This window comes from Syngnathus scovelli, chromosome 1 (assembly GCF_024217435.2).
Source record: "Syngnathus scovelli strain Florida chromosome 1, RoL_Ssco_1.2, whole genome shotgun sequence".
Lineage (NCBI taxonomy): Eukaryota > Metazoa > Chordata > Actinopteri > Syngnathiformes > Syngnathidae > Syngnathus > Syngnathus scovelli.
Window position 1 is genome coordinate 29,197,198 of NC_090847.1, and position 21,572 is coordinate 29,218,769.

Sequence of the window (21,572 nt, forward strand, 5' to 3'; positions counted from 1 at the left end):
CTTTTGTGCGGCGGGCGGCTGTGACGTATGGATGCAGAGTGCGCATGCGCGAATGGAAGCGAGGCAGGAGGAGCAAAGCAAGGAGCGAGTTGATAGTAGCACGTACCAAATTGAACTACGACTGCAGTGCGCCCGCCATCTGTTTCCCTGCACTTTATGTCAATCTGAGATTGTATCATACAGAAAAAAAATATTGCTTGTGTCTGTTAAAAAGAAAAAAAAAAAACGACACAAAAAGAAGATCTTGCTGGGGCGGACAATTGCAAGATTGAGGGGAAAAAATTGGCAATTCAATTATTTTTGCGGACAGTTCATCCCAAATCACGAGGAGGCCTCTCTGATGAGTGCGGCGAGACGACCAAAGGCCTGTTGGAAGACAAATGAAAAACAATTCTGTGTTTTGTGTAGCGTGCGTGTGTGTGTGTGTGTGTGTGTGTGTGTGTGTGTTTTTTTGCATCATGTGCATACCAGGTCAATCTGTTCCGGCGTGGATAGCGAATACGCCGCCCTGACATGAGAACATGGCTCGTCGCTGTCGATCATGAACACGCCGCCTGGGACCAGCAGCACCTTTTCAAAAGCAGGACATGTACACGCGCGACACGGTCAAGCAGTCTTCTTGTTGCAAAGCAAAATGGCGTGCTTCATCATGGTGAACAGACCTCTTTCTCCAAGGCCTTCTCCATGATAAGCTGCCTGGTGTCACTGACGCCCATCAGCTCCATCCACAGAAACATCCCGGCCGAGGGACTGTGCCATTTGGCCAAACCTGAGCATGTTCAACGACACAAATTGCACACGGAAGCAAACAAGCTTTAGAAATGGTTCTTCTTCCAAAAGTCTCAGGAATCCATCAGATGGGTTCAGTCTTGTTTCTTTATGCATGCGGAGCGTGCGTACCTGTGAGCCACTTGTGAGCGGAGCTAATCATGGCGTCGCGCTGTTTTCTGTAGAACTCAGTCACCCTGTCACAAGACGAAGAAAAAAATGCTGGCTTCCAACATCTGTTTTTTTCCAAACGCTGCGGGGACAACGTACCCGTCTACGTGCTGAAGGAAGCCATCTTGTCCCCAGCTGTGCAACAGTTGCGACACCATGAGCTGAGAAGGAAGAGACGGAGGTGGACTCAGGATCAAACCGTGGCAACATTCCAAATGCTTTCAGTCATATTCACATCTTCCCGCAGGCGTCTCGAACCTTCACAATGATTAGCAGAGCTGGGCAATTATTTGAAATGTAATTGTGATTTCAATTTTGTCCTCTCTTGGTCATGTGAAACGATGCGAGAGAGTGGTGGCAAATAGGGCTCACCTGCGTGAAGGTGCTGGTGTGCATGGTGGAGGCCTGGATGTGCAGCACCACCCGCTCGACCAGCGGCTTGGGACCCGTTACAAAGCCCATCCTCAAGCTGAGACGGGTAAAAAAAACTCTAATGAAGACAAACGTGAGCACGGCAGCGGCGGCGGACAACGGATTATGATGCGGCGTACCCCGAAGACAGGATCTTGGAAAAGGAGTCGGTTCTGATGACGCGGCCGTCCACGTCCATGGAGAGGAAGGTCGGCGCCCAGGGCTTGTCAAACTGCAGGAAGTAGTACGGGTCGTCCTCGATGATCAGCATGTCGTACAACCTCGCCAGCTGCGCGCGAGGACAAAATCATCCAGTGAGCACCGTTGTCGAGAGGTTATTTGCATCTCAACAGTTATAAATCGTTTAAAAAGGTGCATGGTAATAAAAATTGATAGCAATATCTCTTTTTTTTTTTTTTTTTTTAAATGATGAGGCCAACGGGCCAAATCTAGCCCCCACCGGGCCTCGACTTTGACACCTATGCCTTAGGATATGCGTGCTCATGCTAAGATGAGAAATTCATCATTTTGACACGTGCTCACTGTTCAGAAAAGATTCTTTGCCATCGGTCAGAGTTTTGTGAACGGATGGAAAAGGCACCTCGTAGACTTCCCTCTTCCTCTGCTCCGTCATGGATGCCCCCGTGGGGTTCCCCCCGTTGGGGATGGTGTAGAGCAGCTTGGGCCTGCGAGCGTCCGACGGGTCCCAGTGGGACAAGACCTCCTTGAGGTCCGCCGGTATCATGCCGTGCTGATCGCTGGGCACGTTGATGATGTTGCAACCCAACGGCTGGAGCTGGGTTGAAAGACACGCGGTGGAGGATGGAAGAGCTTTCAGCAAAAACATAAAAGGCCCTTGCGGCGGGAGACGCCGGCTTACCGCCGCCAGTGTTCCGGGGTAGGTGGGCGAGTCCAGCAGGACGTCGTCTCCTGGATCGACCAGCATCTCGAACACCTGCCGCATGACGTGGAAGATGAAACGGTGCCGGGAAGCAAGAAAAAGAGGGGGCGCTACCTTGCAGAGTCCCTCCTGGCTCCCTGTGGTGACACACAAGTCCATCTGTCCCCGCTCGGGACTGTAGGACGCCGTCGGCGGGTCGTGGAGACTCTTCTGCAGGTTCTTCATCCACGTCAGCAGCTCGGGGATTCTGCGTCGAGGTTACGCGTTTCCATGAAATGTCAGACAGGCTTAAAAGCGACATTCCCAAAAAAAGGTTGCAGTTCACGTACCCGCTGGAGGCAGAGTACTGAAGAGCCCTTTTCATGGACACCTGGTCGAAGGAGACGTCTGGGCCGTTCTTGACCTTGATGGTGGCCGACTCAAAGGGGAACGTGTTGGGGTTGGGCGCACCTGCGGCCAGCGAAATCAGCGACGGGGGCGAGCGCTGCTGCAGCTCGGCTTCAGACGCACGTGAGAGCGGGGGTTCAAAAACAAATACAAGATTGGGCATCTGCATACTTTTTGTCGGTATTGTGTCATATTTACCATGGGGGGGGGGTATTTAAAATTGTATATGATATTTTATTATTTGAAAGTGAACACTGCAAACACATTGCGTGTTTTATTTTATTTTTTTGCAGGGCACACTCACTCAGCATTCTGATGGGCGACGGTTTCCTTGCTGCACTGACAGCTGTGAGGAAACGAGCATAATTCATGTTTCCCGTCGGAAGACTTCCTCAGCAACCACCCGGGATCTCCGTTCACGTGTTCCTAATAATTAGATCGGCCTTTTTTGAAACCTCCAGAACTTCTCAACTCCTCCTGTAAGAAAACAGACAGATGACAATATTGAACTCATTCAGCACCGTAAGTCAATATTGACGCTTCGTTATGACGTCAGTGACCTTGCGTAACACTAGGCTCGGTCGAGTGAAGAATTAGTTAATTTCGTAAAGGACAACGAAATGAATAGTAAATAAATAAAACACACACGCCCAGTCACGCTCGGAAAGACAGGACAGGACAGGACAGGACAGGACAGGACAGGACAGGACAGGACAGGACGAGACGAGAACTCTGCGTGGCTTACGAATTCCAAAATCAGGCGCTCCTATACAGCCCTCTGCCAGTAGAGGGCAGAGAGCGTCAACAAGACAGCAAGAAATGGCCGGAAGTTGATGTTTAATTGCGTGTTGTTAGCGTTAGCTTCTACCCCAACATTTTTAACTTCTGCCTCTATTTTGTTCTCTTCAAGGTTAAACTCACGCGCATTGAACGCGTTGTAGCCGCTAAATCCCACTTTAATGTTGACTAACATAACACTCGTCGTTATTTTGCAGCGGAAGTCAAACCTTTGTGGACTTTTTTCATGCGTTTGCTGCCATGAAGTAGAGCCGCTGCAGTAACTTCAATGGGGAAAAGAAAAGACGTGGTTCATTCCAGGTTTCCCTGTGAGTGCCTACTCCCTTCTAGGAATCTAATGTCTACGTAACATCTTTTGACCCTGCAAGGCTCCCAAAAATGGCTAGGTGCTGGATCAAACTGACCTATTCATGTTTCTGTGCAGGCGAAGGTAACGTGGGGCTGCATGGCATGCACAAACACAAGCATAAAAAACACAAGAGGCACAAGAGGAAGCACCAAGGCCTCTCTGAGATTCCAGAGCCCGTCGTCATCCCTCGCCCGCCCCCGCAACTGCGACTCAAGATCAAGCTGGGAGGACAGACGCTAGGGACAAAGAGGTGAGACGGCCACCCGTTCGTTACATTCAGTTGCGCATCCGCGTTAATTGCTCTTTTGACCCTTCCAGTGTTCCTACTTTCACCGTGCACCCTGGTGTGGCTTGTCCTCCCTCACCATTGATGATCGTGGACGACGACGATGACAACGATGACGACGACGATGAGGAGGAAGATGACGAGCCTTCTGTGCCTCTGGAGCAGTATCGGGCCTGGCTGGGTGAGAACAAGTAAAAGATACGATGTCGTGTTCTGCCAACAGCCTTTTTGCCTGGAGCTCCTTTCCTGCTTCATATACTCGTTAATGGAACATTTTAATTCACCATTTGGTGGCTTGAGCACCTGGCTCCAAAAAAGTCCATGTGCCTGTTCAGACTGTCTCGCCTGTCTCAGATGAAGACAGCAACATGGCCACGTCTCCTCTGCCTGACATGGACTCTGACTCCATGTTGGGAGTGCCCGTGGACGAGGAGGAGAGGTGGCTCGACGCTCTGGAGAAAGGTGAGCTTGACGACAACGGCGAGCTCAAGAAGGAGGTTGACGAGTCCCTGCTCACGGCTCGACAGGTGAGGAGGAAGGAGGAGTTTGGGGGGGTGTACACGTTTGGTTTTTTTTTGCTCACAGACACCTTGCGCTTTTCAGAAAGCACTACTCCACAAGCAGCAGATACAGCCCCTCCTGGAGCTGCCCATGGGCTACAAAGAGAAGGAGATGACCGTCGAGATGATGCAGAAGCGGGAAGAGCGCGCTCGCAAGCGGCGCTTGCAGGCGGCCAAGAAAGCGGAGGAGAACAAGAACCAGACCATCGAGAGACTCACCAAGACCAGCAAGGCCAAGATCAAAAGCACGCGAGAGAAGAAGTCCAAGCTTAGCCAGTGTCCCATCGTCCGCTACAGTGACTCGTCCCGAGGCACGACCATCTCCTTCCCCGCCGGCGTCCTCGCCCCTGCGCCGCACCCTCCGCCGCCTCTGGTCCCCCCCGTGAGCTGCGGGGTGAGTGGCTGCTCCAACCCGAAGAAATACAGCTGCTCCAAAACGGGCGTCCCTCTGTGCAGCCTGCAGTGCTACAAAAGGAACATGCAGGCAGTTTGTTGACAGGTCTTCTTCTCACTCATGGACAACCAAATAACATCACTTTGAGGAGAGAAGACCCGCTTGCTGCAAGCTGGTAGTCGGCCCCAGTTGAAGTCGACCGTGAAGATAATTAATGTAATGTATAGCTTGCAACAAGGTTATTATAGTTCACAAAAACTCATTAAATAACTCCAAAAAAAAAATCGGATTCACAAACTATTACCTTTAAAAAAAAAAAAAAGTGCTTCATCGTGCGTTTATGAAACTTAAAACCGTAATCTGTGAAAATGTTCCTCATTTTTTCAATTAAGCTTCAGTTAGTTTTGAAAGAATTTTGCTACAGAAAAAGGAAGGTCACACATTCATTTGATAATTACACAATGCTTTTTTAATCGTTATTCTCGCAATAGTCAGATACTCCACATATGTAAAAAAAAAAAAATCTAGTCTAAAAGTATTTTGTAAAAAAAAAAATAACAACCGTCAAAACCAATCTCAAACTAAGTCGCTGCATCAAGTGGCCAAACCAAAGGAGAGTCTGAAGGCCATCTCCACAGGAACCTCTGGTACAGAGTCGTGAAAGCACACATAGAACTCTTGAGGAACGGGCTCCAGCAACAATCGCCTGAAAGGTGGAAAGAAAGCGAGATCCAAACGTAAGCTCCAACGTCCACACGGAGGAACGTCGCCTTCCGGGCCGGGCCGGACCTACCCGATGACCCAGTACGTCAGGGTGGGTGCGGCTTTCGTCTGTTCTGTCCAATTTTTAGGTACAAACTGGAACAAGACTCCGTGCTCTTTGACCGGGCCCACGCCACCAGCCGCCGGCTGTCTCTAAAGGGGCAAAGGCCACCACACAAAAATGTCATGACTAAGTTGCTGCTGCCCTGTGTGTTCATGTCCAGTTTTTGGAGGATTACAGATTAATTCTGTGGAATTCATGCTGCTAGATGGATCAAATTTTGTGGTATGGCTAAACATTTGTTTCAATATGCAGCGTATAATTCTATCTTGTTCTGTGTTTTGTTCGACAAAATCTTACACTTTGGTTGAACATTTACGTTTAAAAAAAATTTGTTAGTTATGGTTTGTTAGAACATTCTGAGGTATAAAAATTTCAATATTTTCTTCTCTTTTTTGAAGTGTCAATTTTACACACTAAAATTCAAGTGGGTGGAACAAAAAAAAAATCATGCTTACTTGCAGCGACATGCTTTCTTTGAACACGGCCCGAATGGACAGGCAGCAGCGGTAAAAGTTGCCAACGAGCAACGGGTGAACGGATCCGCCGAGCTGAGCCTCGTCCGTTAGCGTGGGCGCGATGAAGATCCCCTGGACCGTTTCCATGAGCAAGTAGTGGAACAAGATGTTCTCGGCACCGACGCTCAGCCTGCCGCGCGCACCATCGGACGGGAAGGTTCAGCTCGGCGTGGGAACCTTAGCCGGAAAATGTGGGGACGCGCAAACCTGCTGGCGCTGGGCATCTCGTCCGCATCCCTCCTACTCAGAGTCTTCATGAGTGTGCTCAGGTAGAACGGGTTGGAGCGCTTTGTCCACTGGGCCTGATGGAGGAAAAATGCAACAAGCAATGATCCTCATGGCAGGGTGCTTCGTTTGTGACGAATCATGGAATCGCTGGAGAACTTGCCCCGGTGTCCGTGTGTCCCTCACCCCGCCAATCTTGGGTCTTCTCCCCAAACAGGCCGTCTAGATGGGCCTGGGACGGCGGGCCAGCTTGGAGGAACCAGTCTGCACAGAACAGGCGCGGAGCAGCGGGGGCGCTCAGGCGGTCTTCGACAGCTTCCTCCAGAATCGCCAATCGTAGCAGCGTGGCCTTGGCCTGAACATGCGGCGTGGTTAGCGACCCGCCGCAGACCCACAAACTGTCACGTGGCCGCGAGCGCCGCACCTGATTTACGTAAACGCAATCGGGGCCCGGAGATGCATCGGAATGCCTCGCGCGGCCTCTGGCCTCCAGCAGCACACACTGCAGCCAGCACCCCTGACATGCACACATTTAGCAGAAAAAAAGACAAATCCCCAAATGTTCACCTGCAAATTTGAAAACGCTCACGTATGATATTAATTGGGGAAAAAGAAGACATTTCATGATACTTATGCAGTACTCACTTACTACTATTCCTCGATACTGAAGGTCCCTCTTGACTTTGCTACTCACCGAGCCCACGATGAGAAGGAAGTGTCGTCGTGGAAGGGGACCCTGAAGAAAGACCTCGCGCCAGATGAGCAGTTGGCCCGTCCGCCGCCACTCGGCGGACAGCAGGCGGTAGTGGCGCATGTACAGACACACGTCCAGCAGGTCCTCTTTCGAGAGATGACCGGCGATCAGGTACGACTGTTGAGCGCAAGCCCCAAAACCTTTTTGGCCACTTTGAAGGAAAGAGCTGCACGCCCCAACGCTTGGACTCACCTTGTAGAAGAGACAAGAGCCCAGGATCCCGTAGAGACGCCTCAGGCCAAAGGAGTCGTCCGACTGACGGGGGGAAAAAAAAACTGAAGACAATTGGAGCGCCGCGCCACAAGTGGAAATTGCACGCCGGCTCACCATTTCTCCAAAATCAGAGGCCTCAAAGTCACTGAGCACAGAGTCCACGTTTGTCTGCAAAGATACCACACGTTGAAAAGTATTGATTACGTTTTTGAGGAGAATTGTATTGATTACATTTTTAAGAAGAACATTCAACAGCATTCATTTGTTTGATGTTTTACAGTGAAGCCCCTTTTACTGCAGCTGTTGGATTTGTAGTTTTGCGATTGAGCAATTTTTGGCCACTAGACGGCGACACTGTGTCGATTGGACAGAATTGAAACACAAAGCGTTTCAACTCAGCTCAGTTTTTGCTGAAGATCAACGAGTGTGAAACATTTTTTAGAGCTGCTTTTTACGCCTGCCTGCAAAAAGTGATATGTAGGTTCATTTTATAATGTATATCTATTTCGAGTGTGAGTTTGTTTAAAAAAAAAAAAAGCGAGACTGTCAACCATTGCGTTGGCTTTCTCTCCCTTACATTTGTTTTTGTTTTTTTAAATTTCTGACGCTTTTAATGTCTTTTCAAATCCTTTCAGCGCTGAAAAGCGATGTAGTCTCTCACTTTGACTCGTACGGGCAGCGTGAGCCAGCGCACGGCCGGCAGCCCGTCCAGGAAGATGTTCTCGGAGTTGTCAGCGGGCGGCGCCGGGGGAGAATGTGACGGTCGTAGGAGCCGCAGGAAGAACAAACGGAAGAAGTGGTCCAGCTGCGCCGTGCCCTCCGTCCTGCCGAAGGCCCTACGGGAGAGGCACCCGTCAAACGCAACGTCGAGCGCTTGTGGTTTTGCGCGTGCGTGCGACCAACCTTTCCAAGGATCCATGCGTGAATCGTAACGTCCGCACGACATCGCCCACCAGGGATTGCAGGCTCAGCAAAGGAACCCTGAAAGGAAATTTGACAGTTGTTTGCGCTCCGAGCATCAGACAGGAAACTGTTTGCAATATAAAAGCAATTAGATTTTTTGAGCCTCAACATTGTGATCTTTTTTTTAAATTTTTTTTTTTACTAACACTAGAAATAAATCAAAAAATCTGCCACAACCCGACCGCATGCAGCAGCCCTATACCTCTCAGCAGGAAGTCCAAGCACCAGCAGGGCGTGGCCTTCTTTCCAGTAGCCCACGTGCACCAGATGCTTGTCCAGCAGCAGCGTGGAACTAAAGGAGCAGTCGAGCAAAAAGAGCAGTTCCGAGACATCAGAACATATTACTTCAGTCCTAGCGACTTAACCCCGGCTCCCAGAATCGCTTTTGAAATGTCTGTTTCTGGTCACAAAATGACAGAATGCTTTGAGGTGTGACTCCTATAAAGCCAGCCGAGCGTACCTGACCACGTGAGCTCCCGTGACGCTGTCCAGCATGTCGCACACAGTCAAGAAGATCCCTCTGGCGCCCTTGAGCCGGGCGGCCGCCTCCGACGCCGGGTACTGGTACAAGATCTCCTCCTGCGCGCAGCAGAACGGACACGTCCGTCTTTTTAACGACGGCACGAGATGCGGCTTCTGACGGACTTTGAGATGGACCTCGTCCTGCGGGGACTTGGTGTCCATTTTGAGCGAGAGGTACATGAGCGCGTGCGGGATGTGCGCGGCAAACGTCTGCGTTTCGGACGCGTCATCCCCGAGCAGCGGACGCGTCGGCGGGCTGATGGGCGCGGAAGGTGCGGCAGCGCCACTCCTACTCCAGGGTGTCGCCAAGGTCAGCCTCACCTGAAGGAGGAGGAGATACTTTTCAACAAACACGATAAAAACAGTTTTCAGAATCAAAACCGTAGAAAACAAACAAAAAAATCATCACCCTCCGTTTTAAAATTTACAAATGTCAAAATGACTCCAAGTTTTGCTTTTGTTTGTCCCACACCTGAGATGGTTCCGCAATGCCCGCCAGAACTTGCTCGATGTTTTCAGCGTTCACCTCCACGTTGCCCACGGCAACGAGGACATCGCCTAAAGGGCAGAGCAGTTTGATGAAATGAGACTAAAGGCCCTATATGGGTTGCCGTGACAACCATCGACGGTACTAACTTCCCAGACGTCACCTAGTTAGGCTCACTGATTACTCGAGGTGAAAAGTAATGACCTCATTGATTGTGATTTTAAAAGTAAGTCGATTCGATGACAAGTTACTTTCACATTTTCCTCTCACCAATTAGGACGTGACCGCACTTGCTGGCCGGGCCGCCGGGAATCAGGCCGTCCACCGTCAGTCTTTCCTCCCGTCCGATCGCGGCGCCATTCCGCTTACCTGGACGACGCACCACCCCCAGCAAAGCCTCCAGCAGAGGGAGAGCACCCGAGTCACCGACGCGTTTCGGGTCGAGGTAGACGCACACGGTCTTGAGCTTCGTCTTTGAGACGGACGCTGATGGCATCCAGCCCTCCCTCGTGTCTCCTCGATTCCCGGAGTCACGTCTTCTTTCCGAGATCCGAGCTTGCAAACTTTGGTCGGCCGCAGCCTCCTCTTCTTCTTGGCTCAGCGCCAAATAGAAGAGCTCGCCATTTGTCTGGACGTTGTCCGGCCATTCGGGGTGCGGGTCACTGGAAGCACACAAGTTCTAAGACGTTAGAACATGGATAAACAACATCAGCCCAACGACTCAATGCTTCTGAACAGACATAAAACATGAAAATCACTACGAATCATTGAAGTTCCACAATTTTAATCGCTGTGCCATAGCATAGAAGTGCCAAAAATATATTCATTGTACCAAATAGCAGCACAGTATAGGCAATCCCTCAGAGGATGAACTTTTGTCTCACGCCTTAAAAAAAATGAAATCACTGCACATCACTGCTTGATTTCCTTTCTTGTCTATGCGTCATTATATATCCATTTTTAAATGCATCTTCGTTGTTGTTGTTGTTGGGTTTTTTTTTGGCTTCTTACTTGCTCGATGACATATTGTCCCCGCGACAGTCATCAAAACAAAAGGCCACCCGCCATGTCGGAAGAGCTCCCTTCCCTCAGGTGTGGCGTCCACGGTACTGAGCAGCACACGTTTCTGAAGTAAGTCACTATTTAAGGAGGAAAAACTCAGGAACTTTGACTTCTTTTAAACGATCCAGTCTCGCGCGGAACACAGCGCTGTCGCCTTTGTGACGTCACAATTGAGCCCGAACTGCGTTATGTCATCGCAAACTGTCCTGAAATGTCCTTATTATTCTCTTCGTGATTGAGTATATCGGAAATGCCTAATTTAATTCTTGAAATTGGTCTGAAATTCCTGCTTATTGTTGACACAAATTTCACTCGCTCGCTTCCTGTGCAACGGTTTTAGTTTCCGGCTAGGAACATTAGTCATCAGAATTTGTGGACATAGTTTCAGCGTGTCTTTTTTTTTTTTTTAAATACGGTAAATGATCAAACTATTCTGTGTACGTACAATGTGAAATTTGTAAATATGCTTACGCATGGAATTAAATCTCTTTTTAAAAAGTACCCACACCACCACTTGTCTGGTGATCTGTGAGCGGATTGCGTGACGTCATACACGGGCGACAACCAAGTTCGAGAATTGTTTTGGTTTCTTGGTCCTGTTCTTTGACTTGTTTTCCTTTTTTATTCATTTTTGTCAGCAGTTACAATTGATATGCAGCAGCACTAATATTTATGATTATTAATTATCGATGATTTATTATCGGTCGAGTGTGCTAAAATGACTGCGATTGCATCAGAGTTGAATGAAGAGCAGACAAATGGAATTCTCGAGATGATGGAGCTGCTTTGCATCGACGTGCTGGAGGAGGAAGACGTTTCGGATAAGGTAGAGGATGTGCTACGGGGCACACCCGAGAGAGAGCTGGCCCCCTTATCAGTAAGTTTCAAGTTGTTCCATTCCCCAATATAGCAACCGAATGACAACAATGGCAGTGCTAGCTGCCCTCTGCTTTTGTTCAAAAGAAGCTTGTGTGTGTGTGTGTGTGTTGTGTGTTTTCAGAAGAACGTGTTGAGGAAGCAGCGGCACTGGGAGAGGAAGCTGGCTGCCAGGAAGAGCAAAAGAAAGGAGGAGAAACTGAGGAGGAAGCTCAATCGGCAAACAGGTAAAGATTACGGGAAAGCAAACTCCACATTTCCTCCTCTCTTAACTATTTGTGCGTATGAAACGAAGAAGACGTGGAGCACCCGCCGCTCACCAAGCGGGTCATGAAGGCCGTCACCAAGGAGCGTTTGGCCGAGGCTCGCTCCAGTGGCGTCAAAGTGTGCGTTGACCTCGGCATGACCCACCGCATGTCTGACAAGGTGCACACGAGTCTCTCGAGCGCTGCATGTCGGAGACTTTTTCATTTGACGTCATCGGGTGTCTTGTGCCGTAGGAGACGAGTCGGCTGGCGGCCCAAATACGGCGGCTGTATGGATCCAACAAAAGAGCGAGCAAACCCTTCCATTTGTTCTTAACCAGCTTTCGCGAGAACAGTCGTCTCCTGGCGGAGTGCGTGCGCATGAACGCCGGCTTCCTCAACTACACGGTGAGTCAAGTCTTGTGAAGTCAAGTTCAATTTGTCAATTTTAATTTCAAGTAATCCCCTAAAATTGCCGACTTCAATTTGACAATTGCCATTTTCTTTTTGGGCCACAGATGGAAAGAACAGAGCAAAGCTGTCTGGACATTTTCCCTCCAGGCAGGGTCGTCTACCTCTCGCCCGACGCGCAAGAAGGTTTGTCAAGTCGCCCGGTGAAGCACGAGACCCCCCACACTCAGACGAGGACGTGTCCTTTCAGCTTTGGAGCGAGTGGACCGCAACACGGTGTACGTCCTCGGCGGGCTCGTGGATGAAAGCATCCAAAAGGTGTGGTTTGACTTTGTTTTGACTTTTGCTTTTTTGTTGGTCAGCGAACAATTATTTGATTCCCGTTATTTCATTTGTTTTGGTCCAACTTATCTGCAGACGCTGAGCCTGTCCAGGGCCGCGGAGCTGGGCGTCCGCGTGGCCCGGCTCCCGATAGACGAACACATGCAAAAGATAGCCAACCGCAAGAACTTCCACTCCAAGATTTTGGCCATCAATCAAGTCTTTGACATTCTGCTGGCCGTGTGCGACACGGGTAGCTGGACGCACGCTCTGGACAAGTGCTTCCCTGCGGGGAAAGGTTTTGCAGTCGCATCGTGACCAGCAAAGGATAAGACAAGACAAGTAAGACCACGACAAACAAGTGCGCAAACGTGCTTTTCACTTTCAGTACAGTAAATGTTGTTGTTTTTGTTATTATTTGTGAATAACTGCTCCTTAATAAAAAAAAAAAAAAAAAAAACTGATCGGAACATTGGGTTGTCAGAATTGTGACTAGTATAAACGTGGCGAAATTTGGGCTAAATAAACCGAACCTTCGATGAGTAGCGTTTACAGCATGTTTACAGGAAGAAGGCAGTCCTCGTGCCAGAATCCGGAAATGTGCGGCGGGCCGCCGACGGAACTCCTTCTTGAGGATAAAGAGGACCAGCTTCTTCACCCACCACGACTGAAGGTCCAGACAGAGCCGCTCACCACTCACCAGGGTGGCTCTGAACCGAAAGATGGATGGCGTCAAAGCACTCAGTGGTATTTTTCAGCGGTGGTACCAAATGTCCATCCGTGTGATAATATCGAACATATGACTACAACCCTTTGACTTATAGAAACAACGAGAGTTGTAAATGTCAAGGAACCTCAGATTAGTCCCAATTTCCTGCTGCTGCCAAATGAAGCTCGAGTCCAGTCACTCACATCATCTCCTTCTGCGGGCAATGCGGCCCCTCGGGGACCATTTTGATGCGCCGCAAGTTCTCCGGTGGGATGATCTTGGTCTCCATCCGCAGGCAGCGGCAGTGTGCGTTGTAGTCGCGACCGGTGCCTGGCGTACGTGGAGATATCTCAGAAACCTCACCGCATCCTTACAATAAATACGATCATAATAGCGGCACTCTCACACGAGAGGACTTTGGAAGAAGAAATGGTCTTACCGCCAACGAAGGCGAGCAGGCTGCCAAAGGCGGCGAGCAGAGCGCAGAGCTTCATGACGTCGGGTCGGCCTTCCCTTCCATTGGACGGCTTCACGTGCGTCAGTCAACAAGTCGTGGGACAGCAACTCCGGGCAGGTTTACAGAAGGCGGTCGGCGGAACGACTTGGATCTCAACTTCAAAGTTTCTCTTCCAAAAATGGGGGGGCTATATTTGTTAAAACAGCATGACTTGACAATATTACATGATAAATATAAACACAAATAACCCCCAAAAACCCGTCTATGGCCCCATTTTGTGCGTCTGAAATGAAGGGAGCAACAAACGCGGTCACAGTTGAAACCACAAACGGTGTTGATGTCTTGCGAGCACTCCATTACGGACGGACAGACGCACATCCTATTTAGCATGTATGGTATGTCCAGTCAGATATGTGACGAGTCGTTTGTTTCTTTCAATTGCGATCCAGTCGTCCTACCTACTCATGTCTGGACTTGTAAAATGTGAGCAAGCTCTGTTTATGATTTGACATATCAACGGCAACTTTCCCATCCTTATTCTCGCGGACGCCCCAGGCAGGCAGGGCAGTCGTGACCTCGTGACGAGCGGGTCACAAGCTCTTCTTTTTTTTTTTTTCTTCTCTTCAACTTTGAAGATGTCACAAGGCGAACTCACAGTAATGCACTTGTAGACACGGCCAGCTGCCAGTTATTTATTTTTTCACAAAGACAGCGGCGAGAGAACGTAGCAGGAGGTTTTGGCCTTTCCTCAGGCCTCCACCGTGAACGTGGCCTGGCCGTGGACCTGCGTGAGAGCGCGACAGTCCAAGGTGGCGATCAGCCTGCTGGTGCCTGCTCGCTGCGGGGTGAAGAACTCGCTCCAGGTGAGAGACGCGCCTCCGCTGATCACCCTGACGGAGGCCCGATGACGTCACACACCGTAAGCCAGACTTTGAATTGCGCCGTGGACCCACCTGTAATATTTGGACTTGGGAAGCATGAGTCCGGCTCCTTCCATGCGAATGTAGACGTCCTCCAGGCTGGTGCTCAAGGGGTTGCTGAACTCCACCGTGGCCATCATCTCCTCGCTGACCCTGCCGGTGCCCGTCACCTGACGCCGGCCGGCCGGGGCAGATACACGGACGGGGTGAGCGCTTCCGTGGCCACCTGGACGGGCCTCGGCGCCTCACCTTGACCGTGAGTTTGGGATTGTGCAGGCGGACCATTTTCATGGCGCTGACAATCTGCCCCGTCTCCACAACCTTCCCCGTCACCATGAAGTGCAGGGTGGACTGCTCCACCAGCGACTTCATGTACTGCTTGGCCTCCACCGTCACCGATTCCTTAGCAACTGCGGGGGCGGAACCCGGCTGTACTTTGGTGCGAAAACAAAGTCGAACTCGCGCCGGGCCTGGGACTTACAGCCGTTGGGTCCGATCTTGACGGAGGGCGTGGTGAAGAGGAACTCGGAGCTGATGACGCCGGTGTAGTAGAGCACGGTGCCGCTGACGTACGCTTCCACCGTCCGCCGAGCGTCGCTTCGATTGACCAACTTCAGATTCAGCTCAAAGTCGCGGCCCACGCTGACGTCCGCGTTGGACAGGACCAGGTCCACGTCCGCCGGAGGCAGGTCGGCCTTCTCACGTTTGCAGCTGTACGCCTCGGCTTTCTCCAGGACCGTGCGCTCCTCGGCGCTGCCTTCAGAAATGTTATTTTGTTCATTTGGCTCGCTAAGCTAACCTCACTTCTCTCGGCCACCTTCGGGGAACTTGTACTGATCCGTGATGTCGCGGCGACTCGAGCCGCCGGGAGCTTGGGTCAGAACCAAACGGCCGACGTGGCTGCGATTCACCTTGACCGGCACCGTGGTGCCGTCTTTGCTCCGGGAGTAAAACACCATGTCGCTGTTCACCTGCGGGCGGCCCAAAGCATCAAAATGCGGCCATTTTTATCGAGAGCGCCAATTGTCCATCGAGTCTGCGAAGCCGACCCACCTCGGCAAATACAAAGGCGGCGTCGAAGGGGAAGCAGATTTCGCCGTGTTTGATGGCGTGGACGGACGCCGGCCCGCATCTGTACAAGCCTTTGGGGTTGGGCGGGGGGGGGGGCGAGTTCGGATCACCATGTCTCAAGAGCTAGGCAACCTGTCACATTTACCATCGCTGGTCTCCTGCGGCGTGGCGTCCACAACCTGCCAGCCGCCGAAGCCGAGCGGCAGGTCCGGTCTGGACATGTAGCACTCGTTCCAGCAGTGATAGTTCCTGGCAGAGAGGAACATCAAAATGGAGCTCGCAAGGCCCAAAAAAAAAAATCCAAAAAAGCGAGCTACCAGATGGAGTCCCTGGTCCGGCTGCGATCGATCCGACCGTCTTCGTCCAGGATGATGTCCGACCTCAGGTTGCCGTCGTTGTCGTGGGCCGAGAAGTAGTTGGTGACGACCCGCGACGGAATCCCCAGGCAGCGCAGGACTGACGAAAGAAGAGCCGAAAGCGGCGGCTTGGCACGGACGCCCGCTTTCTTGTTTTTTCTTTTCTTTTCTTTTCTTTTCTGCTGCTGACTCACATGTGTTGAAGACGGCGGCGTAGACCCAGCACTGCGCGTAGCACACGGGCGTCTTGCCGTTAGCGTAGGTGAGGAGGATTTCCGTGCTGCCGGTCCAGGCGGTGGGCGCCACGCCGTACGTGTAGTCGCCGCTCCAGTTCCCCACCAGCACGCCGCCGTCGTCGTCGCGGGAGTCCAGCTGTCGACATATTTGACCACGTCAGGATGATTTCGTCCAAGCGAGCGAGTTGAAGGAGCGCTGACCATGGCGGAGGCCTGTCTGGCCACCTTGATGGGGTCGCCTCTGTTGACGAGGGGCATCTGGCACCGGTCCAGGATGTACAGGCACGCATCCAGAACGCCATAGTTAAACTACACACGGGAGAAAGACACACGTGTTTGTAGTCTTTGTGTCAATAGATTTTTGACATTCCTTTGCTCAATTGTTGGGTAAAATCATGCAGCGTTGTCAAATGTCAAGTTGCTTCTTTCACTGGTTTCATTTCAAAGCCTCACAATTCATGAGTGCAAAATATTTGTTGGAAAATGAACACTAGATCGATAGATGGGCATGTTTGTTGTAGGAATAAATATAAAATACAAAAGAATACAGCATTGTTAAATGTGAACTTGCTTCTGTCATTGGTTTTATTTCAAACCGCCACAATTAATAAATAGAAAATATATGGGTTGAAAAATTGACACTAATTGCAGGGGTAGTTTGTTTTAGTAATAAATATATATCATATATATGTTTAAAATTTGACACTAGGGATATGTTTGCTTTAGGAATAAATAAATAACATTTAAATAAAATATTCATATTAAGGAATTTTTAGTTCACAAAATACTCAATTGTTACGATCGCTATAACCGCTCGTATTCAAGACTTTTTTGAAGATCAACTTTTTCGGGGTCTTCCAAGCCAACTGCAGTAGAATGGGGTGTCAGTTCATTTGCAGTTCTGACAAAATACATTAGTTTACACTCTCATTAAACGATAATAATCCATGAATCCATAATATTGGATTAATCGATCTTGGCTGAAAAAAAAAAAAAAAAGCCACTTAAAAAGCAAACCCAGAGCCATGTATGGGTGTGCGTGCGTGCGTGCGCGCGTAGTTTGGCAAGCACCTGGCCATAGTTCCAGTGTCTCTCGGCGATGTCGTCATGGGAACCGTGGTAGATGATTCCCGTCTCGGTCATCACGCACTCGTCCCGCTCGGCGTGGTCGTCCAGGAAGACAGCGTCGGCTGGCCACACGAAAAGCCGCGTGCTCGCTCACATGCCAGTGGTCACCGCCGCTTTTGGCTCTCTCACACACTCCTCAAACATTTCCCTGAGATGCTGTCACCACTCTTTCTTTTGCTCGGAATTTGAAAGCATCTCTCGCACACACACTCGACTTAACTTATCCTATGAACGCCCGAAATAGTCACATGACCAACTGGAAATCAAGTCACTCACACGCTAACAAAATGCTTTGGCACGCACTACTGTAACACTCTCCAAAAATAAAAAAGAATAAATAAACAAACAAATCAATAAATTGGTGCAATTGAGCATATTCTACAAGAGCATTTCAGCACATTGTGAGCATGTTCCAGATTTCAATGTGATGTGTGAGAGGACTCACCCGCCATCCAGGGGTTGAAGAGAACATAGACGTAACGGCTCTTGTCCCGCCTGGTCCTGCGGATGCCGTACGGGGTCGCCACGGCGACGTACAGCTGGTACTTGCCCACGATGCAGTTGGCGGCGGGCGTGACGCCCACGCTCAGCACGTTCTCCCGGCTCTTGATGACGCGGCCCGGCCAGGAGCTCTGTTTGTCCTCGTCGGGGAAGACGGGAATGTAGGTGTTCTTGCTGTATTGAGGACTGGAACCTGGGATGATCACGCCAGAGGTTCTTACAGCCAAAGAGGGTGTGAACACTTATGCAACCACATCATGAAAATGCTTTGTTTCGACTTCCACTCTTTACATTTTTTATTTGAGCTACAAACCTTGGTCTTGTTGTTTTAGATCACAGAGACCTCATTGGAAAGGGGGGTGTAGACTTATGCAACCACACGGTTGAAATGGTATATTTTGACTTCCATTTCGAAAATTTCATTTGAGCTCCAAACCTTAGTCTTGTTTTAGATCAGAGACCTCATTTGAAGGGGGGGGGTCGACTTTTGATATCCACTGTATGCCACTTGCTAATTTAAACGTGTGTGTGTGTGTGTGCGCGTGCGTGTGTGCGCGTGTGCGTAGGCTCACCGATAACAAACTCCACGGCAAACTTGTCTTTGTTTGGCTCATAGGGGCGGTTAAAGGTGATGTCGACTTGGAACTCTTGCCCGCGACGAATGATCAGAAAATCGCTATTGTACGAGGCCGTGTGGTGCTCAATCTTGTTGGCTTGGTCTCGGCTCTTCATCATGTCCACGTCCCAGATGTCCAGAAACTCTGCACAAACAACACACATAGTCATTGTTTCGCCCCCAAACGGCAATAAACAAACAAAAAGTGAAAACAGCACTAAACAAAAAAAAAAAATATATATATATATATATATATATATATATATATATATATATATATGTCAAATTAAAAAATCAAATAAATAAATGAGATCAATTTCAAGTGGTGTCATGCTACACCAGCAAATCACAAATTTCTATCATTTGGATTTTATTTGATTTGTCTCCCAAACATGTATTCAGTTGCAAGTTGGACTTCAGAGTTATTCATTCGGAATCCTTTTTCAAATACATGTTTTATTTTCCTATCAATCACAACGAATATGGGTACTTCAAGAAGTATTTGAATACATCAGGACTATTTAGTGAGCATTTCATCGATTTAAGACTAGGTACGTCATAGCATGTTAATCATAGAGAAATCTATCAAATGACATTCCTCCAATATAAAAGAGCGCCGATGACCGAGCAATGCCGCTTTACGCGACTTCTGAAATGTCAAATCAAACGTCAACGGTGACAAGCTATAAATAAAGTGGGACGACGCACAATCGACTTCAACGCTTGGATTCCGATTAGCCGTGACAATTATCAGGTGTCAAGCGCGCCTGTCTAGCCGGAACAGAGCACGCTTCGTCGGCTTTGGCTGTCCATCGGGCTGTCAAAAAAAATAGCCATCGGGCAAAAATAGCCACCCTCCCTCCGTATTTAGTACAAGTACAGATAACTGTCCAAAAAAAAAAAAAAACCCAGGAAAAAAAAGTGCTGCGTTAGCAACAACTGGAAGTTTGCCAGCAGCTCACCAGTCAAAGGCGGAAGTCCTCTGGGCCCGACGGCGCCGAACAGCTCAAACTCGGGGATGTCGGACTCGTCCGAGTTGGAGTTGGCGGCGGGACCTGCGCTGCGGCCTCGGCTGCTCACCTTAAGGCGGGGCCCGGCGGGAGCGGGAAGGGCGGTGGACGGGTCGCTACCGGAGGTGTCAGACATGTCGTTTCGCTCGCTAAGGGAGGCCTGCAAGAGAGGACAGTGATGTCATGGCTTAGACCGCATCATGGCAGGAAAAGTAGGAGGACGCCCTTAGGATGGCTTAGAAATGAGCTTGGGATGACACAAACGACGGGGCCATCCATGTTCTTTTGGTCTTGGCAGTCGTGGCTTGGCGCTCACTCGAGTGACGCACATGCTCGCAATTATCCTCACTGACTCACTCGCGTAGGCAAATCCCACAAACGCAAATGAGGCCTCCTACAAACTCACCAAAAAGTAAATTACTTTATGCTCAAGTCTCAAGTTACAGGGAGAGTCAAGCGAGTCCGAGCTGAATTTCAACAGAGCAACGTGACTTCCAGCCAGTTGTCGCTGCAACATTTCTGCTTTTTGAGATAGATTGCGTAATCTGAAGTGAACGGTAGCGCAAACTGCAGCTATCGTACACGTGACCTGAAATCATGTCAAGCGCCGTCAATTCGTGAACTGCTCTGTGCTTGGATGCCGAAAAATGTCATGCATTTCTAGTCCAAGCTCACAAATAGCAAGTCAAGTTGTCGGTTGGTTTTTTTTTTGGTGTCAAGTCACGTGACTCAAGTCCCCTACCTCTGCGGGAGGCAAAGATGATTGTGATACATCCTCACAAAGACATATTACAACAACATTACACGCAGACATTTTCCAAAACAAAACGGGCAAATTTCGGAGCAAAGTGGTTCTTACCAAGAGCGTTGCGCAAAGTGTCTTCGAGTGCGGACGCACCTTGGTGAAGGATTGAAAGCTTGTGCCTGACCTCCTCACAGACGTCTGCTTAAATAGTTAGTCCACGTAGCTTTCCTTGTGCGTAGCAGTGGTGGGCAGGACCCTGAAGAGGGAGGGAGGGGGGGGGGGGAGGGGGGCGTTCAGTCCAACTTTGAGAAGGACATGTGGAATCTGAGGTCTGCTGCTCCTATGATGGAAAAAAAAATCAACAGCAGTGACCTATGATGGTTCTCAGCGGTTGGTTCTCTTGGCCGTGAGCCACTTCACTGACCACAACGCAAAAGATTCCCTTCATGACTCGTCGGTAGGGTGGGCAATCCGTCACGCTAATACGCAGCAGATCCCAAGACGGGTCCGGCCCATCTTGTGTGGGCTCGCGTGAAGCTGAAATTAAGAGAGTGACAACACATGCAGATGCAAAACACAGTCGACAGTTTGTGTACCTACACATCTTGGGACTTGATGTTGTCCGATGAGGAAGCAAGAAAAAGAATAAAGAAAACACACACACACGCACGCACACAAAAGCCCCAATGTGAGAGATCTAAAAGTATTAATAGCCAATCTAAAAAAGCTCATTTGTATCCAGGAATTATAATTCAGGACAAACCTGCACACAAAATACATATTCATCATACTACTGTCAACCCTGGACAGTTGAGTAAGCAAACTGTAGCTTTTCTACAATTGGCAAGGTAGACAATTAAATCTGATGGAGTTTTCACTGAAATCCAGTTGAAAAATAGTTTCATTTTTGCCGTTGAGACTGATAACAACGAGAAAACACCGCCGACATATCAATGGAGGCGAGCGGAGACATTGGCAACGCAAGATGGCCCCCGGTGGCGTCACAACACGGCATCAGCTAGCTACCTGATGATGTACGCCGTCCGGGCTTCAGACTCAAAAGCAAGAGATGGCTCATGATGGCTCAACTAAATGTGCCGTTGAAACGGAAAATAACGAGAAAACACCGCCGATAAACCAGCCTATGTAGGCGAGCTTACACATTGGCAACGTAAGATGGCCGCCGATCCCTCACAACTCGGCATCAGCTTGCCACCTGATTCTGTACGCCGTTCGCGCTTCAGAGTCCGAAGCAAGAGATGGCTCGTGATTAGCTCAATTAAATGGTGACCTTTCGGAAATGTTGGTGCCAGCCAAAATTGTCCTCCAATTCCGGCCGGAATGACTAACACGAAAGTCGTATGTCGTGTTCTATGAA

At 49.6% G+C, this 21,572-nt stretch overlaps 5 protein-coding genes across 12 annotated transcripts; 2 read left to right on the forward strand and 3 right to left on the reverse strand.

The window, feature by feature from the left end:
- Window positions 1-138: 138 nt before the first annotated feature.
- On the reverse strand, window positions 139-3,092 carry aadat (aminoadipate aminotransferase). The gene is made up of 12 exons (XM_049751715.1): window positions 2,943-3,092; window positions 2,581-2,749; window positions 2,366-2,498; window positions 2,231-2,305; window positions 1,952-2,146; window positions 1,491-1,639; window positions 1,312-1,408; window positions 1,039-1,100; window positions 901-965; window positions 663-769; window positions 469-570; window positions 139-366 (listed from the first exon to the last, which is right to left on the reverse strand). Exons 1-12 carry the CDS (start codon window positions 3,007-3,009, stop codon window positions 322-324), a joined length of 1,266 nt encoding a protein of 421 aa, XP_049607672.1. The 5' UTR covers window positions 3,010-3,092; the 3' UTR covers window positions 139-321.
- ino80b (INO80 complex subunit B) lies at window positions 3,014-5,586 on the forward strand. Its single transcript, XM_049754816.1, has 6 exons — window positions 3,014-3,160; window positions 3,634-3,744; window positions 3,861-4,035; window positions 4,104-4,252; window positions 4,426-4,598; window positions 4,675-5,586. Exons 2-6 carry the CDS (start codon window positions 3,705-3,707, stop codon window positions 5,125-5,127), a joined length of 990 nt encoding a protein of 329 aa, XP_049610773.1. The 5' UTR covers window positions 3,014-3,160; window positions 3,634-3,704; the 3' UTR covers window positions 5,128-5,586.
- Window positions 5,472-10,692, reverse strand: intu (inturned planar cell polarity protein). 2 transcript variants are annotated; one of them, XM_049749862.2, is made up of 17 exons: window positions 10,542-10,692; window positions 9,801-10,192; window positions 9,516-9,601; window positions 9,179-9,364; window positions 8,982-9,100; window positions 8,724-8,813; window positions 8,462-8,539; window positions 8,220-8,394; window positions 7,673-7,726; window positions 7,538-7,600; window positions 7,286-7,462; window positions 7,016-7,108; window positions 6,755-6,946; window positions 6,574-6,668; window positions 6,307-6,496; window positions 5,819-5,940; window positions 5,472-5,731 (listed from the first exon to the last, which is right to left on the reverse strand). In XM_049749862.2, exons 1-17 carry the CDS (start codon window positions 10,553-10,555, stop codon window positions 5,620-5,622), a joined length of 2,238 nt encoding a protein of 745 aa, XP_049605819.1. In that variant the 5' UTR covers window positions 10,556-10,692; the 3' UTR covers window positions 5,472-5,619. The 2 variants fall into 2 exon arrangements, with proteins under 2 accessions (XP_049605819.1, XP_049606558.1); XM_049750601.2 differs by lacking the exon at window positions 10,542-10,692 and adding an exon at window positions 10,363-10,511.
- trmt10b (tRNA methyltransferase 10B) lies at window positions 10,523-13,871 on the forward strand. 7 transcript variants are annotated; one of them, XM_068649998.1, is made up of 8 exons: window positions 10,523-10,661; window positions 11,330-11,469; window positions 11,593-11,695; window positions 11,764-11,894; window positions 11,969-12,121; window positions 12,232-12,310; window positions 12,360-12,442; window positions 12,542-12,906. In XM_068649998.1, exons 2-8 carry the CDS (start codon window positions 11,365-11,367, stop codon window positions 12,761-12,763), a joined length of 876 nt encoding a protein of 291 aa, XP_068506099.1. In that variant the 5' UTR covers window positions 10,523-10,661; window positions 11,330-11,364; the 3' UTR covers window positions 12,764-12,906. The 7 variants fall into 7 exon arrangements, with proteins under 7 accessions (XP_068506099.1, XP_068506092.1, XP_068506091.1 ...); XM_068649991.1 differs by lacking the exon at window positions 10,523-10,661 and adding an exon at window positions 13,001-13,871 and having other exon boundaries at window positions 11,137-11,469; window positions 12,542-12,787; XM_068649990.1 differs by lacking the exon at window positions 10,523-10,661 and adding an exon at window positions 13,012-13,871 and having other exon boundaries at window positions 11,137-11,469; window positions 12,542-12,787.
- Window positions 13,872-14,289: 418 nt separating this feature from the next.
- f13a1b (coagulation factor XIII, A1 polypeptide b) lies at window positions 14,290-19,981 on the reverse strand. The gene is made up of 15 exons (XM_049748637.1): window positions 19,856-19,981; window positions 19,402-19,609; window positions 18,396-18,584; window positions 17,768-18,016; window positions 17,266-17,384; window positions 16,396-16,503; window positions 16,153-16,330; window positions 15,920-16,058; window positions 15,748-15,851; window positions 15,585-15,673; window positions 15,349-15,502; window positions 15,013-15,288; window positions 14,781-14,941; window positions 14,565-14,701; window positions 14,290-14,501 (listed from the first exon to the last, which is right to left on the reverse strand). Exons 1-15 carry the CDS (start codon window positions 19,964-19,966, stop codon window positions 14,360-14,362), a joined length of 2,364 nt encoding a protein of 787 aa, XP_049604594.1. The 5' UTR covers window positions 19,967-19,981; the 3' UTR covers window positions 14,290-14,359.
- Between the last annotated feature and the right edge of the window lie 1,591 nt (window positions 19,982-21,572).